The sequence below is a fragment of the Diospyros lotus genome, chromosome 15 (genome assembly GCF_014633365.1).
Source record: "Diospyros lotus cultivar Yz01 chromosome 15, ASM1463336v1, whole genome shotgun sequence".
NCBI lineage: Eukaryota > Viridiplantae > Streptophyta > Magnoliopsida > Ericales > Ebenaceae > Diospyros > Diospyros lotus.
The window spans coordinates 19,597,588-19,620,327 of record NC_068352.1 but is presented as its reverse complement, the minus strand read 5'-3'; the positions used below and the strand labels follow the sequence as shown (position 1 = coordinate 19,620,327).

The 22,740-nt window shown below is 35.9% G+C and overlaps 1 protein-coding gene across 1 annotated transcript; it reads right to left on the bottom strand.

Moving 5' to 3' along the window:
* Positions 1-656: 656 nt before the first annotated feature.
* LOC127792310 (uncharacterized) lies at positions 657-21,663 on the bottom strand. Its single transcript, XM_052322764.1, has 8 exons — positions 21,377-21,663; positions 20,184-20,215; positions 5,735-5,835; positions 5,585-5,657; positions 5,073-5,104; positions 1,512-1,602; positions 1,240-1,351; positions 657-1,153 (listed from the first exon to the last, which is right to left on the bottom strand). Exons 1-8 carry the CDS (start codon positions 21,467-21,469, stop codon positions 854-856), a joined length of 834 nt encoding a protein of 277 aa, XP_052178724.1. The 5' UTR covers positions 21,470-21,663; the 3' UTR covers positions 657-853.
* Positions 21,664-22,740: the final 1,077 nt, after the last annotated feature.

Below are 22,740 nucleotides of genomic sequence, written 5' to 3'. Positions count from 1 at the left end.
GAGGATAAGGTGACCCTTATTTTAAAATTCATTATAAATTTGAAGTGAAGAATTTGTAGTTAACTATAATTAAATATTTTTAAGAAAATAAAGGCATCACAAGCATATACATTTGCTTGGAGGGAGTTGTATTATTTACGTATATTCAGTTTTGTTTTCTTTCACAAAGACTAATTTACCTTTCTATTTAGATCTTTAAGATTTAAGAACCATTAGTTATTACATTGGCTAAAAATGAACTTTTTTTGCGAATTGATAAGACCAAATAAGCGAATAAAATTGATTGACAATGACTAATTTATGGACATCTCCAATTTCATTTGTTATTAAAAACGATAATTTTTATAATAGATGTTCTGTTCATATGCACCGTATTTAACTTGACATCAAAGCAATCTGATACATAATGTCAAACAAATTAGACACCATCAAACACTTGGCCCCAAAAATGACATTCTGAAATGAAACGTCTAAGCACCTGTTATTTTTATAAAAATCACTTAAAAGAAACAGTAGTTTAGCATCTTAGTCGCATTATCTAGAAAACCTTTTTTTTTTTTGTCATTTATACAAGTGTTCGACTAGTAATTAAATTTTTTTGGGGTAATTTTCAATTCTTTTCATTTTCAACGGATTGAACAGTATCCTACTCCTGCTTCTCAAGTAAAATGCAATGGCTCTTCAGAAAGATCGTACCCATCATTCACAAACAGGCATTTAACCTCATCAAAGTTCACCCAGCTGTAGATGGAGAGAACAGCAACTATAATGAACATGATAATGATAATATACACCCAACTCGATCAAAACATGAGAGGAATCCAAACATCCGAGTATAGACAGACCGACCATGTCACCCTGCCGTTTGAAAATCGCCGAAATCCTCGTCTGGTGTGTCATGTGGGGCTTCACTTCCAGAAGAATGTGGCTCCGAAGGATCTGAGTCGTTCTCTTTGGAAGTTTCCTTGAGACTCAAACTGTTTGGTGAGCCCGAGGGAGAACTAACAGCGGTGAGAACGGGCGAAACTGATGCCGAGGGAGGTGGCGGGGGCCTTATACATATTGCAGGCTCTTTTCGGTTATTCTTTTCTTCCAACGAGAGATTATTCAGACCTTGCTCGAAAAACTTGGACCGCCCACCCCGACCACTATTCTGTTGATGCCGAGAAGGTATTAATTAAGCTTTAGAAAATACATTGCATCCTAGGAAGTTGAGAGAGAATGGGGATGGGGGCTTACATTCTTTAGTTGAAGCACGATAGTCTCCCCGTCTTTTAAGCTGTAATCGACAGAATTTGTTTTCTGGTACTGCTGTTCCATCTCTTCGGCAGTTTTCTTTTTGTTCAAGTAACTTAAAATAATTCAAGGAGATAACTACTTCAGTTAGAAGTTTATATATCACAGCATGCTCAGCTTGGAAAAATCAATTACACAAGGTAGTCAGATCAGGAACAAATAAACAGAGTGATGAAAATGAGTCGGAAATGGAAAACAAATGGATGAGAGAATACTTCATATGGTCATGAAGGGCGGCTTGGAAGTCATATGCCTCCGGTCTTTCTCGGAAACCTATACCAATGAATGCATGTCTTGGGCGGCCACCTGCATAAGATCCAAAGGAGTGCATATAAATAGAAGATAAAAATGCAAAACCAAAGACAAACGTTAATGAAGAGTGAGTTTCAGTACAAGCAACATGGCCTAAAGATATCAGTATGCTGGCTATCAAGATTGTTGGTAGTTGATGCAGCTAAATAAGAATGATTGTGGCTTTGCATTATGGTGAAAATCCGCTTGCAATCCCTACTATATAAAAAAGGATTTTCTTTTGTGAAATGTTTATTATCAGGGTAAATTACACAAACCACCCATGAGATAAAGCTAAATTCAAGAGCCCTCCCCTCCATTTTGAGAAGTTACCGGCTCCTCTTAAGCTATTAAAATGGGTCAAATTAACTATTTTACCCCTATATTTTTCTGTTTCCTTTCTCTCTTCTCTCTCATTCAAAAAATAAATAAATAAATACGAAAGAATACTAGTGAACATTGTTGGGGTCACTCACAGAGAGAGAGAGAGAGAGAGAGGTTTTTCATTGTGAAAGAGATAAGAGAGGGAGGAAAGTTTCCTTCAATCTCAGGAAATTTGTACTTGAGGAAATAAACTGCTTAGTTTTTTTCCTTCTTCATTACTTTAAATATTCACTACAATGGCAACTGCCTCCATGTCTATAGCATACGTGATAGGCACACAACTGAACATAATTGATGACAACTGCCTCCATGTTTATAGCATACATATTAGGCTACGCTTACGCAACTGAAATAGACAGAAAATAAAAAATAAAAAAATCAAAGTCATTAAGTCTGCTGCATAACTACCTCCAATCCTTGCTCCTTCTTGTGACTATGGCTATAGTGCCTATAAACATGAGTCGCATGCTGTTGTTGCTGGCGAATAACACCATGCTTCCATAAGAGAACCCCCCACTCATTAGGAACATTGGAACATTTATTTACAATTTATATTGTAATTATAGTTATATTTGCAGATTTTATTTGGTTAGAACCTTATATACACACACTTATAGGTACTTGTGCTTCATCTATTAATTTAGTTAAAACCAATTTAATGGGGTGAATTTGCTTTCAAATTATTTACTTGTACTTCTAACATAAAAAGATTTACAAAGTTAAAAAATGTGGCTATGTCAAGATGGCTAGTATATGAATGTATTGTAATGCAAACGCCACGAGAAAAGGGTGTGGAAAAGAAAGACAGAAGACTAGATAACAAGGCTGGTCAGAAAGGGAGAGAGCCAAAGCATCAGAGTTTCAATGACAAGAAAGATTATTGTGTCCTGCTAGAGGCCCTAGTAAATATAGAGGATAGCAATCTATTCCTCCTAGGATTTGGTGCTGTTCAATCTTAAGGATGATCCCAGGCAGGTTTGAATTATTGCCAATATCCCTTGTTCTTTAAAACCCATTACTAATAAGATTAAAACAAGAAACAGTCTTTCAAATCCAGTTAGCACCTTTTCCCTGAATTATCTGTTTGGTGCTGTTCCATACCAAAAGCTCCATTTCAGGCACCAAGCCACATAACCCTGAAATTCCTAATTAGTCTATCCCAAGGGATTTAAAGTTTGCACTACCTAAAAAGGTTATCTATCCCATATCTCTATTATCTTTAGCTTACTTGTTCAGCTAGAGAATAAGCTAAGTCACTGGCCAGTTAGCCTCGTTACCAGAAACTTGATTTCAACAGCATCGAAACTCACTTATCACACTGATCCTCACTCGTGTCCCAATATGCCAATACATTCAGTATTATAGGCTAACCATGTGATTTGCAAGTGTCTTGGAATCAAGTGCTAAAAAAAAAATGTATTATTTAATCCCACTATGTGGGATTAAGGCTTGCTTATAGTAGTGTTGAATCTAATTATTATGTTAGATTAAATATTTATACAGTCTTTAGTTTCTATTTCCAAACAGTTTCACACTTTTTCTTTCTTTTTCTTTTTTTTTTTTAATTTTATTATTTCCATGACATTTCCATTTCTAAGCTAGCTAAAATAATAGTTCAAAACAAAATTCCAATCCTTTAGTTCAAGATAACAAAAAAATAAATAAATAAAATATAAGCAAAAAATAAAACCTCATTTAAAAACACTCCAAGTAAGTTCTATGTGTGGAAAGTAATGTCTAATGATATTGGTAATCCTAATTTACAAAGAAGCTTTCACATTATCTTTTAGATGGAATCCTTTTGTAGATACAAGATTGAGATAATACTACAAAATTTCATGCTAAGCTACAAAGGATCCAAAGCTTGACAAAATGATCAAGGATTTTACAATACTGAGGTCCAGTGACAAGATTATCTTTGGTTTTTGTAGGAAAACGTGAACAAGAAATATAAGCAGTTAGGCAAAATATAGAGGTAGTTTTCCATTTATTATATAGTTATTTATTTCCTAAGTGACAGTTTTTCTATGTAACTGCCTCCATATGAGTAATTACTATTTGTGTATAAATGTGTCCAATTCAAATAATAAAGTGCGAAGTTTTAAGGAGTTTACAATCCAAAATTTCTTCATGGTATTAGAGCAGTGAGACAAAGAGTTCAAAGAGCGAGAGAGAGAGAAAGAGCAGCAAAGATGGTCGCAGAACGGAGCCACTGTCACAGATCAACCAATGCCTTTCTCCTTCATCTCCAGTCATCTCCTTCATCTTTGTCTGCCATTGCCGCAACCACAGTTGCAACTTTTGAGGGGGTTACTGTCTATCATATCTCCAAAGGAACTGAAGGATGATGCTGGTTGCAATACCAGTAAAATAGATCTATTGTTAATGAAGACACAAGAAATCGGAGTAAATGTCATCCTCCTCGAGACGGCACAAGAAATTTGGGATACCGCAAAGGAGAAGTATTCTGACATTAAAGACACAACAGAGGTGTCGTCAATGAGACCTCTCAAACACCCAATATTTTAATCGTCAAACTAAAATATTGACAGCAACTCAACATGCTCAAAATGACCTAAATAGACAAACATTTCATAAAAAAAAAAATTAAAGGTGGATTTCCTACATAAGAAGCATCTACTAGAAACTACCTACCAAATACTCAATTTGAAGATGTGAAGATCTAAACTGGGTTTCCTTAATATTTATAGCCTAGTTTGAGGGGGTGTGTAGAAAAACGTGTAAAAGAAATATAGATAGTTAGGCAAAATATAGATAGTTTTCCATTCATTATATATTTATTTATTTCCAAAGTGACAATTTTTTCTGTATGTAACTACTTCCATATGAGCAGTTACTATTTGTGTATAAATGTGCCCAATTCGAATAATAAAGTGAGAAGTTCTAAAGAGTTTTAAAGATTTTCAGTCCAAAACTTCTTCAGTTTCTTTTCTCAATTCTTCACATTAAACTAGTTCTAATGAGTGGTAAACAAAACTAACAAGAAGCTAATTTAATAACACCATACCAGAAGTTACACAATTCAAGCAACTAAAAGACAAGATAATATAGACCCTGAAACAAGAATTATTGTTACTTACCAATGTTCTCTTCGATGCGAAGAACAAAGTATCTGCATAGAAAAAAAAAAATTCACATAAAAAACATAGCCAACCTCCCTGATGTGGGGGCAAGAAATATTTCAGAAATTGAAGGATATGGGAAGAAGATCAGAGAGGGCAGAGGGACATCAGCTATCTTTTAGTTAAAAATCAATCAAAACTAATTTTTATTGCATTCTAAGCCCAAAAGATAAATACTTTAACCACAATTATTCAAATAAATAAAACAAAAATCCAATATCTAAATTCCAAAATTTTAATAAAACCTAAATCCTAATATCATAAATTAAAAAGTTCATACTTCTAATTTCTCATCACCCACTCAGTAAGAATAAACTGTGTTGTTGTTTGTGTTATGCACATATAACAAATAATAGTGCAAAAAAGAAAAACCAAAAAAATCCGTGTATTTTAGTTTGTATTTTAACAGAAACAAATATTATAAAATAAAGGAAAGATGAAATTCTGTTTATGTAACAAATGAACTTCACCTGCTACTATCAATTACAGGCTCTACTGGATGTGGTTCTCCATCTCTCAAGAATGCCCGAGCATACAGTTCACCTATTTTAACATCAGGTTATGTATATACCTCATATGGAGAATGTGATAGAATAATTCATAACACTAATACTCTTCACCTGTTGTCTTATCTTCAAGTCTGATGATGCACTCTTCTCCCTTGCTAACAATTTTCAATGTGCCCTCCCATGCCCATTTGTTGACATTCCATTCATCAGCCCTATAGACACAAGAAGTTGATAAACAAACTACATCTCTAATCTGTATAACCATTCTTCAGAATGAAGCATTGAAGGCTGTTTAAATCTAAGCCAAAGCACAGAGCACATGCATAGAACACTACTTCAGAAAGATCTTCAGGGTTTTACGTGGATTCCAATTTCCAGGTACAGTTATCTGCTTGAGATGACAACAGTAAGTAATGACATAAAAGAAAATATTTTAGAAAAAATTATTCTAGGTGTAGAAATAGGAATTACTATTATTTATTTTATTTCTTTTGTCTATTTCCTATTTTTCATTTTTTTCCTTTCGTTAGTAGGATCCATTAGAATCCTAATTAGAGTGGGATTGTGGGATCCTAGTTAGCATAAGATTATGGTTATTAATTGCAATATATAGGATGTAATTGAAGGTAGCTTTTGATAATTGATACTGATTTGAGAATTGAGTTGAGTTTATTGATTGTGTTTAGTTTATTTTTGTGTTCTTGTTCTTGGTTCATACCAATTGATGCAGAACCAAGATTAAGAATACAAGAATAAACTAAAAAACAACAAACTAAAATCCATATGAAATCATCGCTTCTGATCACCGTGAATGGTGAAAAATAATTGACAGTGTTGGTTAGAATGAATTGGAGAAAAGTTGGGAAATTCTCAATGAATTTCTGAGGAATTTCAGCTCTAATGCCAATTAATGTATATTAACAAGTTTATGATCAGCAGTTATTGTAGTTTTATGTCTAATCTGAGCATGCAAATCATGGATGTGTTTGAAAAAAAATTCAATAGACACAAAAATTTGGACTTAGGGGTTAAGGAGACTATCAACAGGGGTCCAAGGAGAGTAGCCATGGACAATCTCACAAAGACTTTTACCAATAGACAGATTAATAGTCATTGGAAGAAAATTCGGTAGTGGGCAAGATACTCAAAACAAACTCCTTATGATTTAGCAGGTGGATAAGCTTTTTGTTAGGATCTTGTTGATAGGATTAGTCTTCACCTTAGGGTGCGTTTGATAGACATGGAAAATGAGGATGAAATTCATTTTCCATCTAAATTCCAGGAAATTCTATCAAACAGCTTTTCAATTCCATGGAATTCGAATTCCATTTTAGTTTAAAAAGTGAATATTTTCCTTGAAATCAAGGAATTGGAATTCCTAGGGGTTGGGGGTGAGAATTGGAATTCCATGGAATTGGAATTCCACCCTCATTTTCCAATTCTATCAAACGCACCCTTAGTGTCTTTACTTGAAGGTTCGGCAGGTGTCCGTGTGATGTTCTTCCCCTTAATAATAGTATGTTTCCATTCATCATTGTCAATAAGTCTTGGTCAACACACACCTCAAAATATTAACACGATGATCATCTATTTCAAAGTCTTTGTCACACTTGTCCTTGTCCCCTGAATACTCTTGATGATAGGAAAAATCAATCACCAATATATTTGTTGAGAATGCAACAGATGGCTTGAACAATAAATTGCTCAGGACTTAAAATTGGGCAAATGGATTCTATAAAAGACAAAGTGTAAGAACCGCCTTGGGGCTTACTGAGAAAATCATTTTGATGCCTAAGTTAGAAAGGGAGTCGAGATGGAGTGTACAGAGAGTGATATGGCTTAAGAATTTTTCTTACCCTTAGGGGAGGGTTCCTTTATTTATACTCATTTGGAAAAATTGTTCACTAGGATTGGATCTCGATGATCATTATCACCTAAGAATAGTTGATCTTAACCAAATTTTTGGAGATTTGTCCTATCATGGATGATTATCATCATTGTTGGAGAATCCCAAATTAGTGGAACCCAAAATTAATGGGATTGATATCAGTATTTTTGGTAGTTATTTTCTGGTTTATCTTGCCTATTGTATACATTTATATCTTGGGAATTATTTCCATTTTTCTTACAGTCAATATCCTAGATTAAGAAATGTCTTCTGTATATATTACAGCATCCTAGATTAGGAAATGTCTTCTATATATATATATATAACTTAGAGAATAATGAAATCTGTGAGTGTTATTCACCCCAAACCCTATCTTGTTCATGGTATTAGAGCTTGATTCTACCTAGTCAGTATAACCAAAAAAACCAATCACAATGGCCGGCATCAACCTTGAGCATGCAGCCCAGACAACTGCAGAATCCTCTACCATCTCCAACTCACCATCTCCAAGTATCATATCAACCCCTCTATCCTTTGACAGTCATTCCTTGCAGATTACTCAACACATACTGAATGGAAAAAAATTTCAGGAATGGTCTCAATCTGTTATTCTTGTAATCAAAGGTAAAGGAAAGTTTGGCTATCTCATTGGAGCAATTTTGAATCCACCCATGGATACAGTAGATTATCAGATGTGGGAGGCAAAAAATTCAATAGACATGGCATGACTCATTAACTCAATGGAGCCCAAGATTGGATGAACCTACCTGTTTTACAAGACTGCAAAAGAAGTATGGGAGGTAACTTAGGAGATATACTCTGATGTTGAAAACACAGCCCAATACTTTGAGATTAGGTCTGTTATTTGCACCACTAGACAAGTTAATCTTAGTGTCACTAAGTACTACAATACTTTGATGGAGTTATGGCAGGAGATAGATCTTTTTATGATCCTGGTTGGGAGTGTCCCACTGATTGTCTGAATTATAGTAAGATGCTGGAAAAGGAAAAGATTTTTTATTTTCTTCAAGTACTCAATGTTGATTTAGATGAAGTATGTGGCCAATTACTAGGCACCAAACCACTTCCATTACATGGTAAGCCAGCAAATTGGAAGCCAAAAACTAAAAGAGAGAAAGAGCAATCAACTTATACCACTGCAGTTCCTCCTGAAACTGAAAAATGGATGAGCTTGAACCTAACCACTGAACAGCTAGATCTCCTTCACAAGCTGTTGAGTAATACCCATCTGACAAAGGGACCAGACACCTCAGCCACTAATCCAACAGTCTCCATGGCACAAAAAGGTAATCTGAAATATTCCTTATTATCTAGAAAATGGAATAGAAATTGTTGGATAGTAGATACTGGAGCCTCTAATCATATGACAAGTTCTATGGCTACAATAAATAAGTTCCAACCCAATGATAAGAACTTGAAAGTCTTGATGGCAGATGATACCATGTCTTTAGTTATGGGATAAGGGACAATCTGTATCTGGTTTGCAACTAAGTCTGTACCATATGTGCCTAAAATGCAATCTTCTCTCTGTTAGTAAGATAACTCAAGACATGGATTGTATTGTGACTTTCTTCCCTTCTCATTGCACATTTCAAGATTGGTTTCCATGGAAGATGATTGACAATGCTGAGGAAAAGAATAGGCTCTATTATGCTTAAGGAGATGATGCTTTCCCAAGACATCAGTCACCAAATAAGCTCTCTCTCACTATTATTTCTAATTATGATGTTATTTTGTGGCACAAACGCCTCGGATATCCAAGCTTTTCTTACCTAAAATTATTATACCCTCATTTGTTTATCAATAAAGAGAAGTGTCATTTCAGTGTGAGCATTGTATTTTTGCCAAACAAACCCACAACACTCATTTGATCCATCCCTATACTCCTTCCAAACCATTTTACCTAGTTTATAGTGACATTTGGGGACTTGCACAAACCCCAAACTTGTTTGGTGCAAGATGGTTTGTTACTTTCATTGATGACCATACTAAGGTATGTTAGGTATACATTATGAAAAAGAAAGATGAGGTTTGTGCTATTTTCCAAAGCTTTCATAAACTTATTCTCAATGTTTTTCAATCTCCTATTTATATTCTTAGAACTGATAATAGTCGTGAATATTTTTCCCATCCATTTACCCAATACCTCACCACTTGTGGGATTTTCCACCAAAGTACTTATCCCTACACACCTCAACAAAATGGGGTGGTTGAGAGGAAAAATCGCCACTTGAAGTTGCTCGCTCCTTAATGTTCATTAGTTTTGTCCCTAACAAATATTGAGGAGAAGCTGTTCTAACTACTTCTTACCTAATAAACCGTTTACCATATGAAGTTCCAGACCCCTTTAAGCACCTTTCTAGCCAAATATCCTCATGTTCAACTCTTAACCTCTCTCTCTCCCAAGGTGTTCGATTGTATCGTGTATGTTCACAATACCAATCCTACTTGCCACAAACTTGAGCCAAAAGCCCTCAAATGTATCTTTGTTGGCTATTCTCCCACTCAAAAAGGGATACAAGTGCTATTCCTCACATTCACAAAAGTTCTTTGTCTCTTGTGATGTGACCTTTGTAGAAAGACCAATCATTTTACCCAAGTGACTCTTTTCAAGGGAAGATATCAAAGGAAGAGAGTCATTGGGATCCTACTATTTCTCTTCCTATATCTCTTTCAACCCTTCCAGTTACTAACCTAACAAAACCTATTGTCTTCGAACTATCTCAACAATCAACCCAATTAACTAAACCAGTGGTGACTAGTCAAGTGGAAGAATCAGGCTCGAAAAAACGTACTCTAGCTTATTCTAGAAGACGAAAAATTCCTGCTCCTCAATTTAGCCAATCATTGGAATTGGAGGCTAGTCCACGAAGAGAGAAACAAAATAAGGTTGGTGACTTGGATGTTCCAGTTACTCTTCAAAAAAGGGTAAGGTCTTGTGTTAAGTATCCAATTTCTAATTACTTAACATATTGTAGACTGTCTCCATAGTTGAGGCATTTACCACAATAGTTGATAATGTGGAAGTTCCAAAAGTTATTCAAAATGCCTTAAAGGATCCAAAGTGGAAAGAAGCTATTATGGAAGAAATGAAGGCATTGATTGGAAACCATACATGGGACATTGTAGAGTTACCCAAAGTCAAGAAAGTAGTGGGGTGCAAGTGGGTATTTATAGTCAAATACAAGTCAGATGGGAGTATTGACAGATACAAGTTAGTAGCTCAAGGGTTTACACAAACTTATGGAATAGATTATGAGGAAACATTTGCTCTCCTGACAAAGCTAAATTCCATAAGGGTGTAACTTTCTCTTGCTATTAATTTGGATTGGGAATTGTTTCAACTAGAAATCGAAAAGGCTTTTCTCAACAATGAATTGGAAGAGGAAATTTACATGAAGATTCCACTAGGTTTTGAAAAAGGAGAAAAAGTTGGAAAAGTTTGTAAGTTGAACTATTCACTCTATGGATTAAAACAATCACCTAGAGCTTGGTTTAAGAGGTTTAATTCTACTTGTACTAGGTTTGGGTACAAAGGGAAGCTAATCACATACTATTTACTAAACATGCAGCTAGTGGAAAAGGGTCCCTTTTGATAGTGTATGTGAATGACATTATAATCACGAGTGATGACATTCAAGAAATTGTTGAATTTAAACAATGGTTGAGAGCTGAATTTGAGGTCAAAAACCTAGGCACCATGAGGTATTTTCTAGGAATGGAAGTGGCTAGAAGCAAACAGGGCACTAATTTCCCAAAGGAAATATACTCTTGATCTCCTAAAGGACACTAGAATGCTAGGGAGCCATCCAACAGGTACACCACTTGAAAGAAACTAAAAATGGAGGATAACTGAGAATAATCCCCTAGTTGATAAAGGAAGATACCAGAGGCTCATTAGAAGACTTATCTATCTTTCACTCACTCACCCAGATATCGCTTATGCTGTGAGTATTGTGAGCCAATTTATGTACTCGCCCACCCAACATCTAGATGTAGTATATCACATCCTGAGATACTTGGGACACCAAGAAAAGGGTTAATGTTTCAGAAAAATGAAGCTAAAGGAGCTGAAGGTTTTGCTGACGCAAATTAGGTAGGTTATGTTATAGATAATAGATCAATTTTTGGTTTTTGCATTAAATTGTGGGAAAATCTAATCACCTGGAGGAGTAAGAAGCAATCAGTTGTGACATGTAATAGTGCAGAGGCAAAATTCAGGGCTATTGCCAAGGAATGTGTAAGTTAATTTGGTTAGAAAGGCTAATGGAAGATTTACAGGTGTCCCTAACCTTTCCAACAATGTTGTATAATGATAGCAAGTCAGCTATCAATATTATCAATAACCCAATCCAACATGACAGGATGAAGCATGTAAGAATTGAATGGAGTTTCACAAAAAGAGAAATAAAAAATGGAGGAATGAAACTTACTTATCTTCCTACAACTAGTCAAGAGACGGATGTTTTCACCAAGGCCATGCCAAGATAGGGATTTGAATCACTTATTGGCAAACTAGGAATGAGGGACATCTATTCACCAGCTTGAGGAAGAATGTTGGAGAATCCAGAATTAGTGGAACCCAAAATTAATGGGATTGATATAAGTATTTTTGGTAGTTATCTTCTGGTTTATCTTGCGTATTGTATCCATTTATATTTGTCATGACCCTAAGAGCAATAGAGGGGCAATATTGTAATAGGGTTATAATAGTTTGTTAAGAGATATTTTGCAATTTGTTAGGAGCACATGGGTGCTGTTAGGGATTTAGTTAGCAGCTAACTATGCCTATAAAATGGCTACTTGTAAGAGGATGGAATATCATGTGAAATGAGATTGAAATTCTTTCCTTCCTAATTCTCTCTATCTCTCTATCGGTTCTCTCTAATTTCTCCCTCCCTTTCTAGTGATTCCTCTCCCTTCTTCAATTCTCTCATTTTGATTGCCCCTCTAATTCCATTCTCAACCCTATTGTTACCTAGGAATATGACAATATCTTAGGAATTACTTCCATTTTTCTTATAGTCAATATCCAAGAATAGGAAATGTCTTTTGTCTATATTACAACATCCTAGATTAGGAAACTAATCCTGTATATTCTACAACATCCTAGATTAGGAAATGTCTTCTATATATATACCTTAGAGAATAATGAAATATGTGTGAACGTTATTCACCCCAAACCCTATCTTGTTCAATCATCCAATGTTTGTAAATTGATGGATAAGATATTGGTTCCAAGATTATAGTGAGTAATCTTAATGAAGATATGCCTCATCCCTTAATTATGGAAAGTGTAGAATTAGGTATAGAAATATGGAGGAAGAAGAAGACACCTGTAATTCTCATATTAAGTATAGATGCTAGGATACATTCCCTATTAATAGTGTTGTAGCCTGGAAACTATGACAATAAAATTTGTTTAGAGTGGGGGGAAACTATCGTCTGATGCCGTACTCGATGTCAACAATTGAAGGAATAGCCACCAGATAAGCTCCCTTGGAGAGAAGGAGCCCTCGCAGAGAGAAAGGGGCCTCTTGGAGAGAGGAAATAGCAGAGAGAGGATCCCTACAAAGAGAACAACCAGCCTCGCGGAGCGATACCTCTCCTAAAGAGAAAGAAAGTTAAAGAAAAGGAAAAACTTACTATACACTATACAAGAAAATAAGAAAGATGTAAATACAAGGATAGAAAATTTCTAAATCTGAAATACTTTCTAAACTTGGAAGATAATATCTATCTTGTTTTAGGAAGGTTAGCTCAAGACTTTATCTTCCAATCTCCTTATAGGATTCGAGAAGCAATCAATACTCCCCCTCAAGCTGGTGAATGAATATCAATCATTCCCAGCTTGCCTATAAATTCCTCAAATCTCTTGATAGGTAGTCCCTTTGTTAATACATCAGCAATTTGATTTTCTGAAGTAACAAAGGGTATACAAACTTCCCCAGCTTCTATATTTTCTTTAATGAAATGTCTATCAATCTCAATATGCTTGGTCTAGTCATGTTGCACAGGGTTACGTGCAATGTTGATTGCTGACTGATTATCACAAAACAACTTCATTGGTCCATTGCTAGAGATCTTTAGGTCTTCCAGCACTATTTTCAGCCATAATAATTCACATAAACCAAGTGCCATTGCCCTAAATTCAGCTTCTGCATTAGATCGAGCCACTACACCCTTTTTTACTTCTCCAGGACACCAAGTTGCACACAATACTCTATAGTTGATCTCCTATCCACCAATGAGCTCCCATAGTCAGCATCTGTATATCCTACAACTTCTAGTTCCTTTCCCGGTTTGAATAGCAAACCCTTCCTTGGAGTTGCCTTTGGATAGCACAATAATCTCCTCATTGCTTGCATATGTTTCTCGGTTGGATTGTGCATAAATTGACTCATCAAGCTGACAACAAATGCAATGCCAGGCCTGGTATGAGATAGGTAAATCAAATGGCCTAACAACCTTTAACACCTTCCTCTTTCTACCACCGAACTATCAGCATTTTCTAGCTTCAGGTTAGGCTCTAAGGGAGTGCTTGTTGTCTTGCCACCTAACATCCTTGTTTCCTCCAACAATTCCATGGTATACTTTCTTTAGGAAAAAAAAATACCAGCATTAGAGTAGGCTACTTCTATTCCCAAGAAGCACCTAAGCTTACCAAGATTTTTGATATCAAATTCACGAGCCAAATCCTTCTTTAGCTGCTGTTGCTCATCAAAGTTATCCTTGGTGACAATAATGTCATCTACATATACAAGCAATGTTGTTAGGCTGCCCTGCTTCGAATGCTTAATAAATAAGGTATGATCCTCTACCTATATCCCATACTCTTCATTGCTTTAGAAAATCTATCAAACCAAGCCCTTGGAGACTGTTTTAACCCATAAAGAGCCTTCTTTAACTTGCAAACCTGCCTTGTAACTCCATTATTGAAACCAGGAGATGGTTCCATAAAAACTTCCTCCTCTAGATCACCATGTAAAAAAGTATTTTTTACATCCAATTAGATCAATTGCCAACCGCAACAACTAGCTAAGGATAGAAGAATCCTTTCAATGATCATTTTTGTCGCGAGTGCAAACGTTCCAAGTAGTCAATGCCATAGGTTTGTGTATACCCCTTCGCTACCAAGCTTTATATCTTTCCAAAGTACCATCTACATTGTACTTGTCAGGGTCTCAAACCTGACAGGGGAATTCTCCTTGATGAGGAGAATTAGGGTTTGATTCTAAGGAAGAAAGGGAGAACAAGAGAAAGAGAGGGGATTGAGTGAGAAAGAGATTAGAGGGAATTGAGGGAGAGATGTTCTGGAATTTCATCAGCAAATTCATTGATAATTCTCATTGAGAGGGAAAACCCTTGATATAGGTCCATCGTCATTACAACTACCTTCACCAGCCTGCCCTTGGCTCCTACTGTTATTTTTGTTACAACCTTCTAACTAATCTAATTGTATCAACTTTGCTAACAACTTCTTGTTATGCTACCCCTTACTTGTTACAACCTGCTCCATACATCTAGCTACCGTAAGGGTCCTGATAGTACTTTACATTGAATATCCATTTACAACTCACAGGTTACACCCCTTTTTGGTTTCAACACCATTTCTCAGGTCTGATTTTTTTTTCTAAGGCCTTCATTTCCTTTTGCATAGCATGTGCCCAATTTTGATTTTGTAATGCCTCTTCTATAGATTTAGGAATGATTATAGAATCAAGAGAAGACAGAAAGCTCTTGTATTTGGGTGACAAACGATGGTAAGAAATAAAATTGGCTATAGGATGTTGTGTGTAGCTGATAATTCCTTTTCTAACAGCAATGGGCAAGTCCAAATTAGTGTGTATAGAGTCAAAATAAATAGGAGACTGAGTTGATTCCAAACCTAATTTTGAGGGGGAAGCTGGTCCTTGCTTAGCACATGGATTAGGTTGACCCTTCCTCTTGTACACATAAGGTGATCCTTTGAACCTTGTAGGAGATATCACCCGATTTGGTATAGGGTGAGGAGAATCATGAGATGTTGGAGAATCTAGTATAGGAGAGATAGGTTGAGTGGAAGAAAAAGCCAGTGTTCAAAAATTCGGCCTAGGCATTAGGCGGCCACTGGCCGCAACGAATAAGGGCTGGTTGGCAACCTAGGCATCAGGTCCGATTAATCGGGCCACGGCGCCGCCTAAACAGCCGAGGCGGTGCCTAACCCGCCTGGGCCGATCTATTTCCTCCTTCCCTTTCTCTATCTCCCCTTTCCCTTCCTCTCTCTGGTCGTTCATTGCGGGTCATCTCTCTCGCCGCCAATCTCGTCTCTTGGTCGTTCGCTGCTGCCGTCGATCTCGTCTCTTAGCTAGTATGTATCCATCTTCCTCCGCCTCCGATCTTGTCTTCCTCCGCTATGCATGCTGTAGCTGCTTGCTGCCTGCAAGCTTGCGCTGCTGCTTGCGTTGGTAGCAAGCTTGCTGTTATCTATAATACATTAATACCAGTTCATTAGGAAAAAAAAAACAACCATTTTTCCTAGTTGCCGCCTAAGCTCCGCCTAGGCCCCAGCCTAGCGCCTAGCGTGTTTTTGAACACTGGAAAAAGCTATAGGGTTAGAAACAAGTTGAGATTGAGGTGCAGGAGATAGGTCAGGAGAAGGTAGCAACACCATTGAGTCATCCAAACTTGGCAGCAAAATCTGGTCACCACTCATACTCTCCTCCTAGGGACTAGAAGGAAAAGGGCGGAAAAAGGACTGGTTCACAAAAGCGACATCCTTGGAGACAAAAAACATTCGAGTGGAATGATGGTAACACTTATATCCCTTTTGATTAAGAGAATAGCCTAAAAAGACACATTGAAGAGCCCTAGGATCAAATTTGTCCCTTTGCTGTTTAGACACATGAACAGAGGTCACACACCCAAACACTTTAAGGGGAAGAGGAGTATGAAGACTGAGTTCTCGGAAGTGGGATGTGAGACACTAAAAAGGGCTGAGATAGCCTAGCACCCTAGAAGGGACCCTATTGATTATGTGGCAATTAACATTGCCTCACCCATTAAGGCACAGAATGCTGGTGCAAGAGAGCCCTAATGACATTTAGGAGATGCTTCATCTTTCTTTCAGCAACTCCATTTTGTTGAGGGGTGTCAACACAAAAGGATTCATGAATAATCTCCTTTTCTTGGAAAAATTGATTTAAGTGATAGTTAAAGTAGTCCCTAGAATTATCAGTTTTGAACCTTTTAATTGACACTCCAAATTAGGTGAAAATTATGTTATGAAATGATAGTAGGATGTTACTAAGGGCTCCTTTATTTTTTAATAAGTAAACCCAAGTCATCCTAGTACAATCATTAACAAAAGAGACAAAACACTTAGCCCCAGAACAGTTAGGGATTTTAGAAGGCCCCCACACATCAAAATGCACCAAAGAGAAGGGAAACAAGGATGTCCAAGCATAAAGAACTCAATGACGTTTAGATAATTCACACACCTCACAGTGTAATTCATTAACATTCAAACTAGAAAACAAACTTGGAAACATGATTTTTAATAAGGGGAAAGGAGGATGTCCTAGTCTAAGATGTTGAAGCCATGGCCATTTTTTTTTTCGCCCACCCCATTTTGTTGTGGTGTATTGACACAAGAGGACTCATGAATTATGCCATTTTTTTGCAAAAACAATGACAAAGACTGGTTAAAATAATCTTTTGAATTATTAGAACATAATCTTTTTATTTCGACACTGAATTGGGTTTTGACATATTGTAGAAGATTGGAAAAGGTGTGCACACCTCATATTTGTTTTTTAAAAGGTACAACCAAGTTACATGAGTACAGTCATCAATAAAAGAAACAAACCATTGAGCTCTAGAAATATTAGGGACGATCGAGGGACCACATGTCATTGTGAATGATTGTAAATGGAAGAGAACTTCTTTTATTCCTAATTGAAAATGAAACTCGCATATGTTTTGCAAGTTCACACACATCACAATGAAAATCTTCAACAACGAATCCTTTGAACAATAAAGGAAACATTATTTTAAGAATGCTAAAAGAAAGATGACCAAGACAAAAATGGTGAAGCCAAAGTTCATCTTTATTGGACTCAGAGGACTCAGCAATGAATGATAAAGATGAGATGCTCCCTTTATTAGCCTGCCCACTAGGTTCTTCAAGATAGTAAAGATCACCTCTTCTCTAGCACGTCCAATCATCCTCCTTATGCCCTATTCCTGAAACTCACAAAGGGATGAATGAAAAATTACATTGCAATTAGAATTTGTGGTGAGTTTTTGAATTGACACAAGGTTGGTAAATAACTTAGGCACATGGAGTACATTTTTGAGAGTGAGGTGATTGTTTATGAAGATATCTACCTGGCCGGCCATAGTTGTTACCGAGCCATCTACAATGGTTATTTTCCTATTACTAGGACATGGTTTATATGAGATAAATCTATGGAAAGAACAAGGTCATATGATCTGTGGCTCCTGAGTCAATTATCTAGACATTTGGGAGGGTTATATCTGAAGCATTAAAGGCATGAAAAGAGGAAAATATACCTATAAAGGCGAGAGTGCAAGTGCCTGTCCTAGTTTTCTCCTCCAATGATCCCAATAGGCTTCTTAATTTTTCAATTTCCTCCCTATTAAGCTCCATCAAACTTGACTGTTCTTAAGGGCTTCCTTCAACAGATTGTTGTGTATTGGCAACATAAGCCTACCCTTGTCCATTCTTAGAAGGCTTACCATGAAGTCTCCAACAGTTTTCTATGACATGATGAGGCTTCTTGCAATAGTTACACCATAGAGAATCCTAGTTCTATTTTGATGAATCAGATGGCCTTTTATCTTCTCTAGATTGCTTGTTTGAGCTAGGATTCTTCATAGTTGCCAAAGTTGAACTATCTGTAGCAGGTGTCTCGAGCATCACTCCCCTTCACACTTCCTCAACATGCGTAATTACAATCGTCTAATTTAGAGAGGACAGGTCTTCCTTTCCAAGGACTTGTACTCTAACTGTAATCAAACTTCAAATTTAGTCTAGTAAGAAAGTCATAAGTTCTTTCTTTTTCAACGAACCTTTTTAGTATGGCTGAATCATTATTGCACTTCATTTGAAAGCATTGATAATGGTCCGTCTCTTGCTACAACATTTGCAAAAGATTAGCATATTCAGTCATTGACTGAGATCCCTACTTGGTAGTCATCACTTTTGTCTTAATTTTATAAATCTGAGCTGCATCATGAACTCTGGAATAGGTGAATTTGATTGTGCCCCAAATCTCCTTGGCAATGCTTAAGAACATAACCGTGTCGCTTATTTTTGGCAACACAGAATTCCACAACCATATCACCAACAAGTATTCCTCATCCCAAGCTACGAATTTAGGATCCTCTTCCTTAGGCCCGGTTCTGAGTAGATGACTCAGTTTGCCTTTTCCTTTCAAAAATGTGCGAACCAACTAAAGACCACTTCAAATAATTTTTTCCATTCAGCCTATATGTTGCCCGAATATTCTGCAACTCCCCATTTGAAGCCATGTTGTCGATTCCAATGAAAGGTGTCCATGAGGTATTGCTTGATTAGGTTGTGTTTGTCATGATTCCACAGGTTTAAAAGTGATAATAAAGAGGATTGAAGATCGATATTGGTTATCCTTGCAAACAAAGTTGTGGGATCAAGAAGAAAGAACAAAAAAATGCCTAGTTCTAGGGAATATGAACCTAGGCCTCTGATACCATGTGGAAAACAGAACCAGTAACCTGATCTCACATTATTCTTAGGGTAAAATAGGAAACTACCCAAGCCTAATTTCCTATAATTAAGCCTAGAGAAAATACGAAAAAAAAAGAACTAAATCCCTAATAATTTGGGATATAACCAACCAAAAAATGGTTTCCTAAAATAAGGGAACCGTATCTTCTAACAAGAACTTTGACAATTAGGAATGTTTGGTTCATGGTTCAACTTGGACTCCTAGTTTGGAAGGGATTTGCAACTACATAAAGTAACTCATAAATATATGAATATTCATATTATGATTATTCATCATTTAAATACAAAAAAGTTATAATTTTTCCTCCTCCTTTTCCCTTACATGTTACTCCTCTTTTCTTCTACTTTATATGCTTCAGAACTTCACCACGGTTCCATACCTAAGAAGCAAACCCATTAACAGGTTTTTGCCGGTGAAAAATTTCAATTCCCTTATTTGACCCCTTTGTCTTTTGATTTTTTGTAGATATGGTTTCTCTAGTTATTAATTTATTTTTTTGTTCATCTATCTGGTGCCTTAGAACTTGCATCTATTTGTAACTCATTATCAACATAGAGAAATTTGCACTTACAATAAAAATGCTGACTAAAAAAAATTCAATAATATACTAAGCAAAAGGATCAGTGCAGCACTAAAACTTAAGGGAACATCTTTGCTTCTCTTTTCGTATTATGCAGAAAAACCTAGATAAAAATAAATATGACATGAAATTTATCCCATAATATATATCAAAGCAAAAGAAATGGTAAAGTAATGGAAACTAAAGAAACATCTTAAGATTTTAGCTTCTTCTAAATATTACAAAAGAACCTAAAAGAAGAAAATAAATACATAAAAAGAGAAAGAAAAAGCTATATCTTAATGGAATGTAAAGTGAAACCTGTAGGAAGCTGCACTTTTTCTTGGTGGTATCTGCAAAATAACATAGAAAGACACCAAGTACATAATCAATTAACAAAAATTGGTAGTATCTGCACTTTTTCTAATAGGAAGACAAAAATTGGCTGAAATCAATTAACTACAACCTCTAATCCATCCTTACAAACACCCAAGTAAATAATTGATCATTTAATGCTACATAAAGTTTGGAAACTCTTATTTATATGAAATTCTTATGAGTATCGTCAGTGCTTTTACTGCTCGCTCTACTGAGTGTTAATGCCATATTACAGAAATTAGTTGGGACAGGATAAAAAAATTGCTTTCATGCATAAAAAATTAAACCGTTTTAGTTCTCCAAAATTTTTATCATGTAATATTTATGTGTTAAATATTATTGCACACTTCAGAGAATTCTATGACGTTCACTTGGGAGAAAATAGAGATGAATGAATTCATCCTAGATAAATCTAGAAGCAAGAAAATTCTATGATGTTCGCTTAGAAGAAAATTCAAGAATGGATAATTGATCCTAGATAACTCTAGAATTCATTATCGTAAGTTATTTGTCCTATACATAGGGCCTTAGGCCATTGTTTTTGCTTAAGCACTAAAAAAAAAAAAAAAAAGTCTTGTAGCTATAGTTCAAGTACAGCAATAAAAATCTTTCTTTTATCTGCCATGTCCTCTACTCCTCCGGTACAACTATCCTCTACATCTAAATTATCCTTCTGCCTCCTCTAAAACCAAAGAACTAACACTGATCTTCCTTAAATTTGCAGCAGGATAGCTCTGGCAACTCATAGACCAGACTGGAAACGTAAATAGGGTGCCTTCCTCTATCATCATCCGGATTAATTAGTTTGAAACAGTTGCATAACACATTGACCTATCACATTAATAAACCCTTGGAATCTAAAAGAACTGCTACAAGCTACAAGCTAAAGAAGATCATATCAAAAGAACTGTCTACACTGTTCACGAACAACTCCAGATTATAGTGAAAAACTGATCCAAACGTGTATTTTCTCACAATTCGGTCCATATTCTGACAATTTATTTCAAGTTGGACTGCAAAAGGCAAAAACAGAACAATCGACGGTGTCAAATCCCGAAGCCTAAAAGTGCTATTGGACATAAACTACATTTGACAAGTAAACAATATGAACAGGAGATCGAAAGTCGAAGGATTACCAGATAAACATAGCATTCAGAGACTTGAAAAAGAACGAGCTCTAATGCTTCGTCCTCTTCCCTCTCGTCTGGCTTAATCGGCTCCTTCTCCATGGTGATCTAGAGAGAGAGAGCGGGGGCTCTGGATCGGATGGATTGTGGAAGCGGGGTACTATTTCAATCAATCTGCAACTGGGAGGGTTTCTATGAGAATTTGGGATAAGTATCGGGGCCGACTCCTAATTTGAATGGAATTTGAGTTCATCGCAGGGAAGAACAAAGGGAAATGGCAAATTGGCAATTAGGAAGAGCTATCGCCCCGGGTGGGGAACAGTGATGAGATCTAACTCGTTACGACAGCCGTCGGATGGAAAGACTTTGCGGCCCGGTTGGAATCGGATGGGAATGACTGGACGGCTATGATTGCGCCAGGTGCTTTGTGATGAAGTCAACATCTCTGACGTGACGTTGGCGGTTGGTAGAGCCGTGGATTTTTGAGACAAGATAATCCATTTCGATTGTTTTGATGTAAAATGCAGTCGCCGCCCTAAGGTAATCCAACATACAAGCGGGTATCCTATCCTATGTAATCTAACAATTACAATGAACTTCCCACTTAACTTGGTTAAGAAACAGGGGAATTGACGAAGATAATATTCACTAATTATTATTTTAGAATAAATTTTTCAGTTTTTTAATTTACTAATCGAATTTTTAGATTGGTTATAATTATATAATGATTTTTTAATTACATCAATCACATATCAAATTTATAATATTATTATTGTTGTGCCATAAATAAAACCCATTAAAAGTTGAAGAGCTCAAAATAATATTTTGGGTTATAAGGCATAAATTTTTCATATGCAGGTTTCAAACAAACTCGTAAATTAGATAACTCCAATATTTTAAAATTTCTCTAGAAAAATAATTAATTATTCATAAAAAATTATAATTCTAAAAGGATTTTGAAATATTGAGATAAAAAAATCATCTATAAAAAATTTCATCATAAAAAAATAGTAAGATAAATATCATCTATAGAAGATAAATATTATCTGTAATAATTTTAATCTCAACAAGATTATGACTAATCAAGATAAACGATATTTACAATAATCCAATTCCTAGATTACTAAAGATTATTACATATTCCTCTATAAATAGGATTGAGATAGATCTCTCGTCGTCTGATTTTTTTTTTTTTTTTTGTAGATTCAATCAACTTGATGATGACGTTTTCAATCAATTAAAATCATTATTATATCCATGCAATAATAATTATAATTATAAAATATTCTTAGAAACCATTAGCCACCACCATAATATAATTTTGATTCATGTAATTTCGTAATATAATTTTAATTTTTGAAAAAACCAAATAA

What these genes read in the sequence shown, in the direction of transcription:
- LOC127792310 (XM_052322764.1), bottom strand. Translation starts at nt 21,469, where the DNA reads ATGGAGAAGGAGCCGATTAAGCCAGACGAGAGGGAAGAGGACGAAGCA. An exon ending in CCTGTAATTGATAGTAGCAG is followed by an intron (nt 5,105 to 5,584) that starts GTGAAGTTCATT and finishes TTTTCTATGCAG; the next exon opens with ATACTTTGTTCTTCGCATCG. An exon ending in GCCCTTCATGACCATATGAA is followed by an intron (nt 1,352 to 1,511) that starts GTATTCTCTCAT and finishes AATTATTTTAAG; the next exon opens with TTACTTGAACAAAAAGAAAA.